At 41.7% G+C, this 17,591-nt stretch overlaps 1 protein-coding gene across 1 annotated transcript in view; it reads left to right on the forward strand.

Annotated features, from left to right (window-relative positions):
• CDK5RAP2 (CDK5 regulatory subunit associated protein 2) overlaps window positions 1-17,591 on the forward strand; it is a 233,458-nt gene that overhangs the window by 179,239 nt on the left and 36,628 nt on the right. The window contains exons 25-27 of the mRNA XM_042780378.1: window positions 405-453; window positions 4,855-5,030; window positions 9,925-10,044. Of these exons, the coding sequence (XP_042636312.1) occupies window positions 405-453; window positions 4,855-5,030; window positions 9,925-10,044 (345 nt within the window). The remainder of the gene's footprint in view (window positions 1-404; window positions 454-4,854; window positions 5,031-9,924; window positions 10,045-17,591) is intronic.

Genomic DNA, 17,591 nt, shown 5'->3' on the forward strand with positions numbered 1-17,591 from the left:
GGAAAAAGCAGTGGAAGAAAATCTGGTGATCTGAGTGGTGAGCACCTGGAGGATGGCACTCCTGTCCTGATCCTGTTACCCATTTCCTGCAGTGAGCAGGGATTCTGTTCGTATCAGAGTTACAGGGAAGGAAGAGGAAACTACCCAGCAATGCCTTTGTGACTCTTTTTAGACTCAGTGATGTCCCCTCCCTACTAGAACTCATGCCAGAGCAGTGATAAAGGAGCAGTTTATAGTCAGAACTGTATTCTTGGCAAATCCTATTTTAAATACCCGGGATTGGTATAAAGAGTGTTTAAACAAATAGAATAGAACTTCTGCAAATGTATGAGCAAGAAATTACAAGGGAACCCTCTTTCTAAAAAAGTGTTTTTCTCCTTTCTCGATGTTGCCTCTGCCTCTAGGAAAATCGGCTGAAGTGGGAGTGAGCACGCAGAGTGAACTGATGGACAGGTGAGTGCATAGCTGTTGGAGAGGAGACTTTTTGGGCCACGGTGGGTTTGGTTTATCTGCCAGTTTTTTTTTTTTTTTTTTTTTTTTTTGAGTATTTTGTCTCCCTCCCATTCTGTTAGCTTCCTGCTTCTTGTAAATAAGGCACAAATACCAGTGGCATCGACAGTGGCCGTGCAAACCCGAGAGCCCGTGCTTGTCTGTCCTGCAGCCTTCCTCATTCTTTTGTTTCAGATTATTTGTGACATTTCTCTGTCAGATGATTTGACCCAAATGATGGTTTCCTTCTGTTGGCCTGTGAGTGCCTATGGGATGAATCCTAGACCCCTAAGCCCAGCATTGTAAGCCCTCCTTAGGGCCTCAGACCATCCCTTCCTTCCCATCACGTTAAGCCTCATTGGACTTTTTTTTTTTTTTTTTTTTTGCAATCTGTCTACTTTAAAGCTCCTGGTGTAAGTGCTCTGCCAAGTCCAGCATGAGCAAGCACATGGCCCTGAGCTCCTGGGGGTATGTGAGGACTAGAGAGTGCTCTAACATAGGTGCAGTGGCTTCTTGGTCATGTCATATCTGCAACACCCAGCACAGGCCTGGCACCAAGGAGGCAGGTTTGTGAGATGAAGGAATAAATTCTAGGCCAGATAATAATTCTAGGCTAGAAACAGAATGTGTGAGGAAAACTTTTAAAATAGAAATATATCAGCCCACAGGAGAGAACATTGGAAGAAGGTGTTTATAGCCCTCATTTGCTAATTTCCATGGTGTAAATATTCCTACCATGGCTGATATTAAACTACCAGCTTGCACACAGTCAACTCAGAGAGCCAGTTCAGTATTACCTGGACAATAAATATTTCAACACTGAAGCACACATTATTTTTCTATTTTTAGTATATACCTCTTCAGCCTCTCTGACCACTTTGCACCTGAAGCTCTGTAATCTCTTTCGCCTCTGGTCTTTTCCCGATTCTAAACTTCTATGTCCTTTAAGACTCACTGCAGGAAATATCTTCTTTGAAAGAAGCCAGCTTTCGACTATACCAGCTGGATTGTGTGCCTCCCTTTGCATTTCCACAATCTCTTTTTTTAAAGTTGTGATTTGGGTGGAAGTTTACAGAGCAAATTCGCTTTCCATACAGCAGTTCACACACAGGTTGTCTCATGACATTGAATTGACTACAATTTATCCCAGTGCAACAGCTCCTCTCCCACTTTCTCCCAATAGTTACCTCTTTCCTGTGTCCGTCCCTCCATGCACTCCTGCCCCCTGAGCTGTCTCCCTGTGCATGAACAGCCCTTCTTTCTCCCATGATTGTTCTCTCCAAGGAGTGTATCTACCTCAGGTAAATGTTCACCTCATAAGCCTGTCTTTTGTTTGGCTGGAAGCCACAGGTGTGGGTTCAATTCCACACCTGAAGGGCAGCTAGGGGCCATAGTGTCAGTGGTTCCGCCAGGCTCTATCAGACCAGCAAACCTGGCTCCCCACTCCCTTTTTTTTTCCCAAATGATTTTGAGTTTTGATTTACATAGATCCCCCTCTGAGTGGCTGACAGTGGTAGCTGGGCACCATCTAGTTCTTCTGGTCTCATGGTCATATAGGCTGCGGATTGTGTGGTGTGCCAGTCACTGGGACTAATTGTTTCCATGAATCTTTGGTTTTCTTCATTCTTCTTTGCTCTAGATGAGGAGAGACCCATCGTTGGCTGCTAGGTGGCTGCTTGCAAGCTTTTAAGACCCCAGTTGCTACACATCAAAGTAGGAGGTGGAACAATGTTTTGTATAGTGTGTTATGCCAATTGAGCTTGATGTCCCCTGCAACCATGGAGAACTATTGTTCTTCAGACCTGTCCTGCTCTTTCTGACTATGCCCGTGCATGAGCTGGGCATTCTACCTTCTTCTTCTTTGTAGTTGAAAACTGTTCTGCAGGACCAGTTCACATGGAAATGAACTTGCTTTTCTCCAGCACCCCTATCTGTGCACCACACCCCAGGATCAATTATCCTTGCTGTAGCACTTGGCAAGTAACTCATTACAACACTTACCATATGGTATTATATTACTTTGAGTGTTTGTCCTTCCAATCCCATAGTTCCTCAAGGGAGCGGAAGGGAGCTAGCACGGACTGGGTGTTGCTGTGTGTCAGCCACTGCCCTAGGTGTTCACGTGCATTATTTACAGTCTTGCAGGGCAAGCGTTACTATCCTCATGTGAAGGTGAGCAGCCTGGGGACCAAAAAGTTGCATGTTGGCCATTAAGGGGTAGAGTTGGGCGTTGTATTTTAATCTGTTGGACTCCAGCACCTGTGTTCCTATTGTTATTCCACATTTCCTTTGGCATACAAAGACTGGGGCTTGACTCTGCTCATTGTAGCCACAAGTGTCTGGCATATAGTTGAGTTCAGAAAATGTTCATGGAATAAAAAACTTGTGTCCTTTCTCAGCTTGCTTCTTTGGCCAGTTGAAAATGTCAGCGTCTTGCCCTCTTCTGTTTACTTGTTGAGAGTACTGAATGCCACTAGTGCTATTGACTACTTCCCTTCTCTTAGAAGCTGTGGACTTTGGGGCTCCTAGGAGCCAATATGAAGCAATAGAGCCAACCTGGGGTGCAGAATTTTAGATTTTATTGACATCATGAAGGCCACCAGCATTGTTAGAGAGAGCAGGCAAGGAGGTATCATAAGCTGAGCTCACTGGAGGATAGTTCAGTCAGGGTCTCTATACGTTTAGAAGAAACCCTCCCCTCCCACTGTGGTGCTTTCACAGTCAGCTCCCAGTGCAGTCCTCCACGTTCATCCCCATAATAACAGCTCACATTCTATTGTCAGGCTATAGAGAATAGGGAAGTCTTCCCAGATGGCGAGCAGTCTTAGCTGAGGTCCAAAGGATGAGAGCCAGAGGGGACAAGGCTTGGTAAGAGTGTCCATGCTTGAGGGGAGGGAGTCATGGCTCCTTTGGAGGCCAGCAGACTTTTGGCGTGAATGGTTCATAAATGTGAGGATCTTAGCTAGAGAGACATGTTAGGACTACATTGGGATGGTCTGCAAATGCTGTGACAGGAGTTCAAGCTATTCTGTTGGAACAGGGGAGTCTGAAGGCAGTCTGGCTGGGGCTGGACATGATCAGATTTGCCATTTTATAGACTGCCGTGGTTCTTGTGGAGAATGGGTTGGAAGTCGCAGAGAGCCTCTTTTGTTGTTGGTATGTGCTGTTGAGTCGGACCTGACTCATAGCGACCCCTCCTTGGGTTTCCGAGGCAGTATCGCTATGGAAGTAGATTGCCCCATCTTCCTTCTGAGGAGTGGCTGGTAGGTTAGAACCGCCAGCCTTCTGATTAGCAGTCAAATGCCTTAGGCACTACGCCACCAGAGCTTCCAAGACCTTCTCAACTGGTGTGCCACCCATTCCCGTTGCTCACAGATGTGTTTATTTTCCCTCTGTTCTACGTTTTTCAGCTGTAGGCGTAGCACTCACACGGGTCATGCCTAAGCTAATTAAATGAGTGCCCTTGGCCCATTGTGCACTTTTGCAAGCCAGCAGCACGCCTGCGCATCCATCACACTATCTCAGCGAAGTTGCATCTGGTGTTTACTTGTTAATGAATGCATTGCAGCTTTGGAGTCCTTTGCTCTCGTCTGAGCTCATGAATAATGAGACTGTGGCCACTGACAAGAAGAAAAAGTAGGAGAGAAAAGAGCTTAAATTAAGGAGCTTATCTATAATGGAGATTCACGTGGGCTTTTCAGAGAGTTCAGGTTGTTTTTTCATGTGGTTTAGGTGGCCTTGGGAAATACAGGTTAATAACCAGATGACTGCCAGAATAATGAGATTGAGGCCTACCTGGGGACCATGAAAGTTTTGAGATTTTTAAACCCACAAGACCACTTCATGGGTTCAGGCTGCACCTGCCCCATTTTTTGGGGGCCTTGGAGGCTGACAGACATAGGTTCGCATCTCAGTTCTGCTGCTTACAAGCTCTGAGACAGTGGGTCAGTTTATGACGAGCTTCAGTGTCTCCAACTCTAAATAAGGGCAGTAATTGCTACCTCGAAGGGTGGCTGTGAGGGCCAGGTAAGATAATGCATCTGAAATGCCTGATGCAGAGCAGGCATTGGGTAAACAGCTGCCGTTGACCTATGACCTGTCTTGGACTCACTTCCCTACCAGCCAGATTGTGGAATGGGCATAATCCCCTCATTGTCCTTCATTGGCTCCAGAGTCAAGCCCACTTAGGCCCTTCTTGTTTTTAGAACTTCTCACTAATTGCTTTAGGGAAACAAAACAGCTGACTGAAAGTGCAAATATGGAGAAATTGTAAAGACCAAAGTAATTTTAAGTGTTTCTAAATCTTGGTCCTGGCTTGGGATTTGGGCATGGGAAATCACTGATCTTTTAATCTTGACAATTAAGGGTTGAGGAAGACAACGTAACCTACCAGCGTATTCTACCCGAATCTCCTGAGCCTTCAGCCTATCACGCATTGTCTGATTGTGAAATGTCTGAAAAGTCCTCCTTCTTTTCACGAGACCAGAAGCAAGATAGCGAGATTGAGAAGATTTCGGTCACAGCTAACAAGTTTTCTCAAGGTAAGCTAAGTTTTACTAAGCATTTTGAATATGTCCTAGTGTCCTTTCTCTCCCCGCCTTTTTTTTTCTTCAAGTAATGACAAACTTGTTTGACTGGAATGCTTATAGAGTTCACTGAGGGTTAATCTGAAAAAGGCTATTTTAACCCTTGCAAATATTTCTTAAACAGTAATTTGCTTCTTGCCTTAGTAGCCAGAGTGTGGTGACATTTGAATGTTTCTCTGATGAAAGGAGATTCCGTAAGGGTCAAAGCTGGTCATTCCTTATATCATTTATCACTAGAGATAGCTATGGTTGGAGAAAGTGTAGGTGATTAGGGAAAAGTCAATTTTCTATTTTAAATGATGACTTAATATATGACTTGCCATTTACTTGCTCTTCTGACAGTGGCAGGCTGGAAAGCACTGAAATTACATGTCAGTTCCAAGTCTGGTTAATTTCCTATTGTCTTTTACCAAATTCATCCTAAGGCAGGGTCACTTTGAAGACTCTTCTGCTTTGAGTCATACAGATGCCCAAGAGTACCTAACTCCAACTTTCAGCCAAACAATAGATAGGCCTATGAAATAATAATAACACCAGGGAGGAATATACTGCTTGCAGCAATCAACCATATAGGACCAAAAGGGCAGCATTTGTCCAAAATCAAAGCTCAGAAGGCAGGAAGGGGCAAGAAAGAAGGATGAACAGAAACGGAAAACCCAGGAAGTGTGAAGAGAACTGTTATACTGAGGGGATTGTAACTGATGTCATGAAACAAAATGTATATGAATTGTTGGATGGAAAACTAATTTGCTCTGTAAATTTTCACCCAAATCCCAATAAGATGTTTTTTATACACACACACACACACACACATACACACACACAACCTAACTCCCTGTTGCGATATTTTGTGGTTCTGTAAATCTGCTCTGTTTCCCTTTAATGTGACCCTTGGCCCGTTGGGTCAGCCCTTTGACCTGCCTCTCACCATGGAGCTGTGGGCTCACTTGTCAGAGTCAGCCTCCCAAGACCTCACCTGCCTCTACACTCCCCTTTCCCTTTGCTATACTGCAGTCTTGATTACCTTCTCCTGGAGTAATAGGTAGGACTTAGTGTTTGTAATTGTATTTCAGAGGTTCAAAGGACTGTATGAGCCAGAGATTGGCAAACTTTTCCTGTAAAGGCTCAGGTAGTAAATAGTCTAGGTTTGTGGGCCATATGGTTTCTTTCACAACTATTCAACCCTGCCATTGTCGCATGAAAGCAGCAATAGACAATATGTAAATAAGTGAATGTTGCTGTGTTCTAATAACACTTTCTTTACAAAAAGAGGTGGTGGGTTAGATTTGGCCCACAGCTGTAGTTTTCTGATCCCTGGTCACACCTTAGCTGATAGTCTCTGGTCCCTTCGTCCAGTGGGTTGTTGGGAAGACTAGCTTTGTACAACACAGATTGTACCAGGCACCTCTTTGTACAGCACAGGTTGTACCAGGCACCTCTTTGATTAAAGCTCTTCATTGACATCTGATCACATACATAGATCATTGGGTTTCAGAGAAACTATTTCTTTTTGACAATAGAACCACCCCCCCCTCTTTTTTTTTAAAGAAGAAATTTTATAGTGGGACCCAACATGTCAAAGAGATATGAGCAGAGCCTTTGTCCCCAGTGTTGCCCTCCTAGGGCCCAGAGGAGCACAGTTTGCAAATATGCCTGGGGCATAAAGTACACATTATTGCCATAACTCAGATATCATCTGCAGTCTTTCAGTGGCCAGTCACCTGGACCTGATTTCCAGCTGTATCCCTGTGATTTCTGAGTACCTTTTTTTTTTTTTTTTCTCACTCTGTGTTCTGCTTTCTCCTTCGTTAGACCAGACCATGAATTACTTCCCTGTCCCTGGTGCCATCTCTGTTCTCCATTGTGTCACTCGGACATGTAACCCAGTCCCTTTCCAAGACTTTCCCCATGGACCACTCCTATAAGGTCTTTGTGTGTATAACAGACTTAACTGAAGGTTTGAGGAACTAGAAGAAGTGGGAATACAATGCAGCAACCCAAATAATTTAAATTGAGATATTAGTGATCCCTAAACTTTCAGAAAGAGAGCTCTGGTGGTACCACGTTTAAAGCACTTTTCTGCCACCCAAAATGTTGGCAGTGTAAACCCTCCAGCCACTCTGCTGGAGAAAGATGTGACAGTCTGCTTCCATAAAGATTCACATCCTTGGAAACCCTATGGGGGTCGTTCTGCTCTGTCTTAGCGGGTTGCTGTGAGTCAGTCAACTCAGCAGCAGCAGGTTTGACTTGGTGGGACTCTTCCAGGGCTCCTGCTCTGGTCCTGCCCCATTCCCTGTCCTTCCCCTTGCCTCCCCTCGTCTTTCCACTCTGCTCTCCTCGGTCACTCCGGTCTCAGCTCCTTTAGAACTTTCTAGTCATCTCTTGTTTCTTATTCCTTTGGAGACCCATGACCTTGGACTCATCATGCCCTTCTAGTGGGTTACCAAGGCACGTTCCTAAATGAGGACAGTGCTTTGGTTAGATGGAATTCTGGAATCATCCTAATACACCCCTATTAGGGTTTTTGGTTTGTTTGTCTTTCTTCTTTCAGTCTCTGTATTTTCCTCTTGTCATGTCAGAATAGAGGAATAGAGGAATCTTGTAATACAGTACTTTTCCCTTTTTTCACTTAACATGTCATGTGCTTTCTGACATGTTGTTACATGCCATCATTCTTAATGACTTTAGAATAGTCCGTTGGCTATTCTATGGCTAAACTGCAGTTTTCCTTATGTTCCTCTGTTGTTGAACATGTAAGTCATTTCCAGAATTTCACACTTGTAAACAATGCTGCAGGAAAGGTCTTTGAACACAAAGTTTTCCCCTTATTTTGAGGGAGTTTCTTAACATAGACTATAAATTGGAACTGCTAGGCGCTTTTTTGGTGGTGGTTCTCTATAGGACTTGTGGTTTTAAAGAGTTAGAATTTGTTAGAGGGTATTATTGTAAGAAGGACAGATATTTTCCTCTCATTTTGTAAAGGCTGGTATAGTATGTCCTCCTTCTTGTTTATGGCTGCATAATTTAACAAGTGGTGTCCAGTTCACCTGGGATCGTGTCCTGAAACCCAGGTGATGATTCCAGCTCCTGGCCGAAGACTCAGTGGACGATGACTTGTATCGACGGCTGCTATGCATTTATTCCTAAAAGCCAGCAGGGTATGGCTTGGATAAACCAGTCAGGAAAGTTGCGGTTAAAACCGATTAGTCCCTGACTCACATCGACTTGGAGAGCCGCTGGAAGAAGGTTTGCAGGACAGCAAGCAGGCACGGGGAGGGGCAATACCGGGATATGCCAAGAGTTTATCGCAGATGGAGTCTTTCAGGGCTGTGCTGCAGTGAGATCCTCAGACATTCCACCAAATGACTTGCTACCCTCCTGGCATTAATAGGAGATAACGGAAGGTTTGGAAATTAAGTCATCTCATAAACATTCACATTCATGGCAAAATTACTATTTAATTAGGAAAAGATCTGTAACATTGTGCTACTTTTAAATGAAAGTCATTTTGGAGGGATTAAAACTGGGTCATAACATTAGTGTAATGTTTTAAAACAAACATTACTAAGACATACTGAGTGTACCCTAATTGATGAATTAAAGACATTAGTTTTGTCTTTGGATCCTTAATGTGATTATGCTTTGAACACTGACTCTAGAAACCTACCTCTAGATTGGAAATTTGCTTCCTTTGTTAAAGAGAAATGTGGTGGGGGCTGAAAATATCATGCCCTTCTAGTGGGTTACTCATTTTAGAAAATTTGTTTTAATAGATTCTTAAATATATATGATATATGCTCATTTTAGAAAATTAATATGCAATATAGTTTTTTTTTTCCAAATCTGAAATCTGAAACCCAAAAGCTGTTAATCTTTTGGTCTATTTCCTTCGTATGTGAGTGTGCATGCGTGTGTCTTTGTGTCTTTCTTGTCTCTGCACAATTTTAAATAAGAGTTATGATTATACCAAATAACGAATTTTGTGTCTATTTTAAAATGTAACCTTATAACGTGATCATTTTTTCCATGACATTACATATTCTTTATAACGTAATTCCCATGGCTGTGTAATACTGCGCCATAATGGATGTACTATAATTTATTTAGCAATTGGAGTGATTTTCCATCTTCACTCTTAGATATGAAGCTAAGATGGACATTCTCATGCTCTGAGGTCAGTGGTTGTCAGTGTGTCTGGTGATCGTTCATGTCGATTCCTCGAAGTAGAGTTATTTGGTGAAGCGCGCCGGGAAGAACCTTTTCAAGGCTCATTATGAAAATAGTCCTCAAAATCACACACATTATACTTAACTAATGGGGTGGACTCTTAAGGGTACTCTTCTTCCATTCTCACTAGCATTGGGATGATTGTTTTGGTTTTTATAAATTTTCGATCAGTAAGTGATAAATGCGTACCATATTCTTTGCAAAGAATTAGTCTTGTAAAGATCTGGACTCATTATGGAAGTGGTTTAATCAACTCTCAGGCAGTTCAGGCAGACTTGAAAGTGATCTGTTAGTTTCACCATAAGGAGGGCTTTGAATTAATATTTGATATTTAGAAGAATAAAAGGCTACATTAGAGTTAACATTAAAATTGCATTGAATATAATTTTTCCATGTGATGTAAAATATCTTCCTCATGGAGGGCTGCAGAGAATCATTACAGAACAGTGGCTGTGGGCGGAGGGAAACTCAGTCCCCATGCCTAGGAAAGAATTGCCGGTTGCTGATTATCCTAATACACGGCAATACTGTTTGGAATTTCAAGCTCACTGCACAATCTATAAATTATTCAATTTGTTGGGGGCTTCAGACGTTAAATTAAAAATACCCTTCCTTTCTGTAGACTTGCTAATGGAACACATACAAGAAATTCGAACTTTGAGAAAACGTTTAGAAGAATCTATTAAAACAAATGAGAAGCTGCGGAAGCAACTGGAACGGCAAGGGTCCGATTTTGATCAAGGTAAGGAAGGCTCTGCCAACAGGGAGGTGCAAGCCTGTGAGGCTTTGTTTGTAAAGCATTTGCCTGGATAAGCAGTCTGTGTGTTAGAAATAGCATTGGACTTGTGGCCAGGGAGACCTCAGTTGCATCCTGGCTTTGCTGCTTACCTCCTGTATGACTTTGGGCAAATCATTTACAGTAATTTATCTATAAAACAAGGATAATAGTTCTCATTTTCTCCGATCGTGGTGAGAATTAAGTGAACTAACTTACATAGAGTGCCCCACAGTTCCTGGTACAATGAAGATAGCTGATCAATTTTAATCATTCAGTCCTGGGAGAAGTCTGCCAGTCTCTGGCATCTTGAATTGTGGTTGCCAGTCCTCATCTGACTTTGGAAGCTGCAGAGAAATAGATAAGTATTTTGAAATAAAACCAAGCAATATTTTGTCTTTTCATCAATAAAGGGTTATAAACGTTGAGTTGATATCACTTGCCAGTAAAAGATCACTGACATTCCTGGATAAGTATCATTAACTCTGAATGAGGTGTTTTTTCATGAAGAACTTATACATTTTTCCCCCCATAGGTAACACATTCACATGATTCAAAAATTAAAATGATATAAAATGGACGGCATCAAGAAGTCACCATCATTCTTTACCTGTTAACCCTGTTTTTCCTCCCCTCCTCTCACTTTTGTTAGTTTTCTTGTGTATCCTAGCCTTACAGTGGTTCTTTATGCAGCTACAAGTACATATTGTTACTCTCCTCCTTCCTTACCCAAAAGGTTGTCGTTGTTGTTGTTATGTGCCGTCGAGTCAGACCCGACTCATAGTGACCCCTCCTTGGGTTTCCAAGGCAGTATCACTACGGAAGTAGATTGCCCCATCTTCCTTCCGAGGATTGGCTGGTGCGTTTGAACTGCTAGCCTTCTGGTTAGCAGTCAAGTGCCTTAGACACTACGCTACCAGAGCTCCCACCCAAAAGATAGCATACCCCATATCTACTATTCTATACCTTTTTTCACTGAATGGTATGTCCTGTACCTCTTCCTTAGTGTCCTCATTCCATGAAGAACGCACCCTGAGAGCAGCTTGGTGCAGTAGGAAAAGCCTGAGTTTGCTTGGAAGTGGCTTCTGCCTCTTCCATTTATTAGGTTTGTGACTTTGGGCAAGTCACTCCCACCTTTCCAGGTCTTAGTTTCTCCCATAAAACAGGAGCATTGTGAGATTAAATGAGGCACTATAAAGAATGGCACATAGCTCAGTGCCTGCTCAATAAATGGGAGCATTCATGATCATTATCAGTTTTATGTTACCATTTTATTTTTGTATGACATCAGTTTAATATTATAAACTCTGGAATGGGCAGGGGATCTAATGTTAATCCCATTTGTAGAGGTGAGATAACTGATTGTAGAAAGATGAAGTAACTCCCCTTGGGGGCCACCCAGTGATAATAGCACTTGAGTCCTTGAACCCCTAGGCTAATTCTCATTCCTTCTAGCCCAAGGTGGTCATCAGCCTAGAAGGATATCTTTCCAAAGTACTGTAGGTGCTGCAATTTACAAGGTAAACAGAATGGTTCCATTATTCCTTCTCTTTCCCTCCCTTTTCTCACCTTATCCCACCCTGCACCCTCCTGCTCTCACCCCTAGGGAAATTGATTAATCTCAGTTATTAGTGTATCAAACACAGGAGAGGAATACATGCCTGGGCCCTGCACATTCAGTCTTGGTAATGCCTGAATTAGATTCATTCTGTTTTACATTTTCCCTGGCAAATCCAATTACAGAATTATTCGGGGGCTCAAATGGCCACCAGCTACAATGGAACAGGCAATTGCCCTAGAGAGTAATTCACTGTGACGGGAAGGTTTACAAAAAGGCATTCATAAAGTATTTACACTGGTGGAAAGACATACTGTTCTCACCATGTTGTCAGAATCTCTGAAAAGACAAAGAAATAAAAGTGGCCGTGCCTCCCCCTTGCTGTGAAATGTTCATTTTGGGAGCAGAATTGAGAAAGATATGACTCCTTGTAATGTTGAGGTGGAATATTATTGAAAAAACCTGTGTAATCTCGTGTATTAGAGCTTGTCTCTAGTTATATGAGCTTATTGCGATGGAGCTCAGAGAAAAGACTGGCTTCTTAGCCTCAGAAGTGGACAGGGTTAGCTTAGGTTTGGCTGCTCAGGATTGTACAGTCTCGGGAACTGTTCTTTGCTCTTATTACACCTTTGAAAAGTGACTCCTTTAGCTTGGTTATAGTAGACTTCTTTAGAATTTTTCTTGCTTATCCAGAGTTCTCTTTGGTCCTATTTTGGCCCCAGCTTATCATCAATAATGAGTTTAATACAAATGACAATAACAGTAATAATAACAACAGTGTTGGTCATTTCAATTGAGCTCATGGAGGCTTATGGAAATTATGTGACTGAGGCTATGTGAATTATTAAGCTGTAGCCATAGTGGCAGGGCAAGATGGCGAAGTGAGTAGAGGCTCCCAGTTTTCTCCCCCAGCAATAACCCAATGAACAATGAATAAAAACAAGCACAAACTGAGATCCCAGAACTCTTGATAGCTCCTGAGTTGTTGGAGAGTCAGGGTGAGTCCCGAAGTAGGGAAGAGGAGGAGCAGAGACGGCCCAGAAGCTGAGAGAACCGGCTCATTAATGTTGGGAGCACTCGCTCATTGCAGCCATTTTTGGACAGGGCACAGAAAAGGAGCTAATCTGCTGTAGCCAGATTTTTTAAAGGTGGCACAGATTGGCCATGGGCATGCTCTGCCCTGTGTAATTGGGAAAGGGCTACGGAAGACTTTGGCATTGCAAGAGAGTGCTGTTGAATCTTGCTGAGGCCTCAGATGGACAAGTACTAGGACCAGGAGGAACCATAAGGGCAGCAGGGTGAGGGGAATACTTGAGACTGATGGGGTGGGCAACACAGAGGGAAGTGGCCCACCCTGGGACACCATGGTGCCCGTGAAAGACCTGGAGAGCCCCCCACCCGCCATTGCCTTGGGAAAGTTGAGCCCCACTGCTTAGGTCAACATCTGTGAACAGCTTTCCCCTTTCCCCCCACCCCCCATGAGTATGGAAATCCAGAGCTGATAGCGACCCCTCCTTGTGTTTCCAAGGCAGTATCACTGTGGAAGTAGATTGCCCAATCTTCCTTCTGAGGAGTAGCTGGTGGGTTTGAACCGTCAGCCTTCTGGTTAGCAGTTAAATGCCTTAGGCACTGTGCCACCAGAGCTCCTGGAGATCACCGGAACTCCTAAATCAGTACTGAAAAAAGCTGAAGGAAAGAGTGCCCTCTAATGGTTCTCAGGAGAAGATACCAAGACTGCTGCCAGTTGGTCAGTTCTGACTCTTAGAGACCCTGTAGGGCTGAGTGGAGCTGTTTGGTGAGGTTCCCAGGGTTGTGAATCTTTGTGGAGGCAGGCTGCTGTATCTTTATCCCACAGAGCAGTTGGTGGATGTGACCTCCAGTCTTTGGTGGGCATGTAGGCTCTTGGCTGCTGTCCTACCAGGGTGTCCAATCAGAAAATTTTCCCACAAAAATCAGAGTATAAAATTTAAAGTAAATAAAGATGACAAAATAGCCCAAGTGCAACAAAAAATAGTAAAAGCACAAACTCACAAGAAGAAGCACTAGTCAAAACAGGAAATTTCTCCTATCGAGGCCAGAATATTGTAAACAAAGAACTGATAATTTTCAGGCTCTGGTGCTAAATATGTGTGAAGTAAGCAAAAAGCAAAGAATACTGTGGAGATCAGGAAACAAATGGAGGAACATAACATAGTAAGTCAACATAGACAATGAAAACATTAAAAGAAAAAAACAAAACGGGAAAACCCAAAGAAAACTACTGGAACTGAAGAGTGAAACAACTCAATTGGAAAAAGCAGGAGAAACATTCAACAATAGAGTTGAACAGACAGGAGATAGAATAAATGAACTAGAAGACAAAATAACTGAACATATGAAGTCTCAAAACAAAACAAAACAAAACAAAACAAAAGAACAAAGAAAAGTCAACAAACCCAAAAGAGAATATGGGATTTGAATAAGAAATCTAACCCTGGAATTGTTAGAATCCCAGAACACAATGACAGCAATAAAGTCATAGAAACTATTTTCCAAGAAAGAATTTCCCAGATCCGAACAGAGAGCCAAACCTCCAAAGATAAGAAGGTACACATTATGTCCTAATAATGTTTTTTCTCGGAAGGAAGGTTGGGCAATCCTACTTCCGTAGTGATACTGCCTCGGAAACCCAAGGAGGGGTCGCTATGAGTCGGGTCTGACTCGACGGCACATAACAACAACAACAACAATGTTTTTTCAATTTTTTTCCCCTAATAAAATTATTAGAAACTAAAGACAAGAGAATTTTGTAAGCAGCAACAGAAAAACTAAGTGTAACATACCAAAGACTTTTGTAAGAATCAATGCAGATTTCTCCACTGAAACTAGAATCAGATACTCTAAAGGCCAGAAGACAATGGAATGACATATATAAAATACTAAAAGAAAACAGTCACCAACCAAGAATTTTTTACCCAGCAAAGATGTCATTCAAAAATGAGGGGGAAATGAAGATATTCCCAAATAAACAAAAGCTCTGGAAATTTGTCTCCATGAGGTCAGCTTTGCAAGTATTACTCAAGGGAGTACTCCAGATGGAAAGGCAAAAGCATTAAATAAATACTTGTAACTGTATATGGGGGAAAAAAATAAGAGAGAGATATCACCAAAAAACACAACACAGGCCATCATAAGACCAAGTTATGTGATATTTTCAGGGAATAAACTCAATAATTAACGCCTGCAAACAATACATCAAGTTTTCAAGAAATAAATACAAAGTAAACTTATGAATATAGGTTGTATATTGATGTTACTGGAAAAACACCAACAGACATGAAGGAGAGAACTGCATATCAGGGATATATTTATCATGTTAAGGTTGTATATAAACTGTAGTGTCTATGTTAAATGTTTTTGCAGTTGTAACTTGTAAATGTAACATATACGATAACCACTAAGGAATCACCAAGAAAGAAACTTTCAGAAGAGAAGGAAGTTAGCAAAAAGACTTATGACAAGAGAGCAGCCAAATACAAACAAAACCAGAAAAATCAGAAAAACCCAGAGAAGGTATTAATACTCATAAAACAGATAGCATCATGAGTGAATAGACACCTTGTTTTCCTTAATAACCATAAGTGTGAATGGTCTAAATACCCTATGGAAAGGGCAGAGAGTGGCAGAGTGGATTTAGGAAAAAAATATATATATATATATATATATGATTCATCCTTTCACTGTCTACAGGAAACACACCTTAGACATAAAGATACCAACAGACTGAAAATAAAAAGATGGAGGAAAATATTCAATGCAAGAATGAACACAAAGAGCAGGGGTGGCCAAACTGATCAGATAAAATAGACTTTAAATACAAATCTGTTACAAGAGATAAAGAAGGACATTACATAGTCATGAAAAGGTCAATCCAGCAAGATGCAAACATCCATTAATAATTGGACATAACTATCATGTATGCACCTAACAGCAGTGCCCTAAAATGCATGAAACAAATACTGACAATATGAAAGGAGAAATAGACAGTGCCACAATAATAGTAGTGGACTTCAACATGCCACTTTCAATTTTAGAACATTTAAAAAGAAAATCACTAAGGACACTGAGAACCTAAACCACAAGCCAACTAGACCTAATGGCCATATAGCACACTCCACCCAGGATCGTAACGATACATACTCTTCTCCAGTACACATGGATCATTTTCCAGAATGACACAGAGCAAGTCTCAACAAATTTTAAAAGATTGAAATCATGCATTTTCTCTGATCATAATGACATGAAGTTAGAAATTAATATGAAACAGCAGGAAAAATTAAAAACACAAACACAAAGATCTAAATAATACATTACCAGAAAGCTATTGGGTCATAGAAGAAATCAAAAGTGAGATTTAAAAATTCCTACAATCAAACAAAAATGGAAATAACAGCATATCAAAACTTTTGGGATACAGCAAAAGCAGTACTTGAGGAATTTAATGGCAATACATGCCTACATTAAAAAAGAAGATCCCAAATCATTAACTTAAGACTGGAAACTTGAACAAATAGAAAAGGAAGAGAAAAAAGAAGCCAGAAGTTACCAGAGAAAAGGAAGTAATAAAAATCAGGGCAGAAATAACAAATGAAATAAAAAATAGGAAAAAACAAAACCAAAAGTTGGTTCTTTGAAAGTGTCAATAAACAGACAAACCACTGGCTAGAATGACCAAAAACAAAAAACAAACAAACAAAAAAAACACACCCAGAAAAGGCAAATAACCAAATTAAGAAATGAAATTGACAACACTTCAACCAATCCAATGAATAAAGAAGGTCATAACTGATTATTGTGAAAAATTATACTCCCAACAAATTTGAAAGCCTAGATGAAATGGACAAATTTCTAGAACTATACTACCTACCCAGACTAACACAGAGGTAGAAAATTTAAACAAATCTGTTACAAAAGAAGAGATTGAAGATGTCATCATAAAACTGCCAACAAGGGGGAATATAAGGCTGGGACCAGACGGCTACACTGGAAAATTCTACCAAGTGTTCAGAGAGTCAATACCAATGTTCCTCAATCTCTTCAGAAACATGGAAGAGGAGGGAACAATACTGAATTCCTTCTACGAAGCTAGCATAACCCTGGTTTAGCATAACCTAAACCAGGCAAAGACATCATAAGAAAGAAAGAAAATTACAAATCAATATCCTAAGGTAGGCGGGCTGGGGTTTGGGGGCTGCATTTCGCTTGTTATGTTGTTATTAGGTGCCGTCGAGTTGTTTCCGACTCATAGCAACCCCATGCACAGCAGAACGAAACACCGCCTGATCCTGCGCAAGCTCCATGATCCTTGCTATACTTGAGCCCATTGTCGCAGCCACCATGTCAGTCCATCTCGTTGAAGGCCTCCCCCTCTTTCGTCGACCCTCCACCTTACCAAGCATGACATGCTTCTCCAGGGAATGGTCCCCTCTGACAACATGACCAAAGTAGGTGAGACGAAGTCTGACCATCCTCGCTTCCAAGGAGCATCTCGGCTGCTCTTCCTCCAGGACAGATCTGTTAGTTCTCTTGGCAGTCCATGGTACCTTCAGCATTCTTTCCCAGCAACACAACTCAAAAGCATCAACTCTTCTTTGGTCTTCCTTATTCATTGTCCAGCTCTAACATGCATAGGAGACAATTGGAAATATCATGGCTTGTGTCAGGCGTGCCTTAGTCCTCAAGGAGACATCCTTGCTCCTCAGCACTTGAAAGAGTTCCTTTGCAGCCGACCAGCCTAGTGCTACACATCATCTAATGTCCTGACTGCTGCTTCCACTGACCTCAATAGTAAAACCAAGCAATGTGAATTCTTTGACAACCTCAATCTTTTCTCCATTTATCGTGATGCTGCTTATTGGTCCAGTTGTGAGGATTTTTGTCTTCTTTATATTGAGATGTAATCCATACTGCAGACTGT

This window comes from Orycteropus afer, unplaced genomic scaffold, assembly GCF_000298275.1.
Source record: "Orycteropus afer afer isolate SDZICR_OR568_19922 unplaced genomic scaffold, OryAfe1.0 scaffold00037, whole genome shotgun sequence".
Lineage (NCBI taxonomy): Eukaryota > Metazoa > Chordata > Mammalia > Tubulidentata > Orycteropodidae > Orycteropus > Orycteropus afer.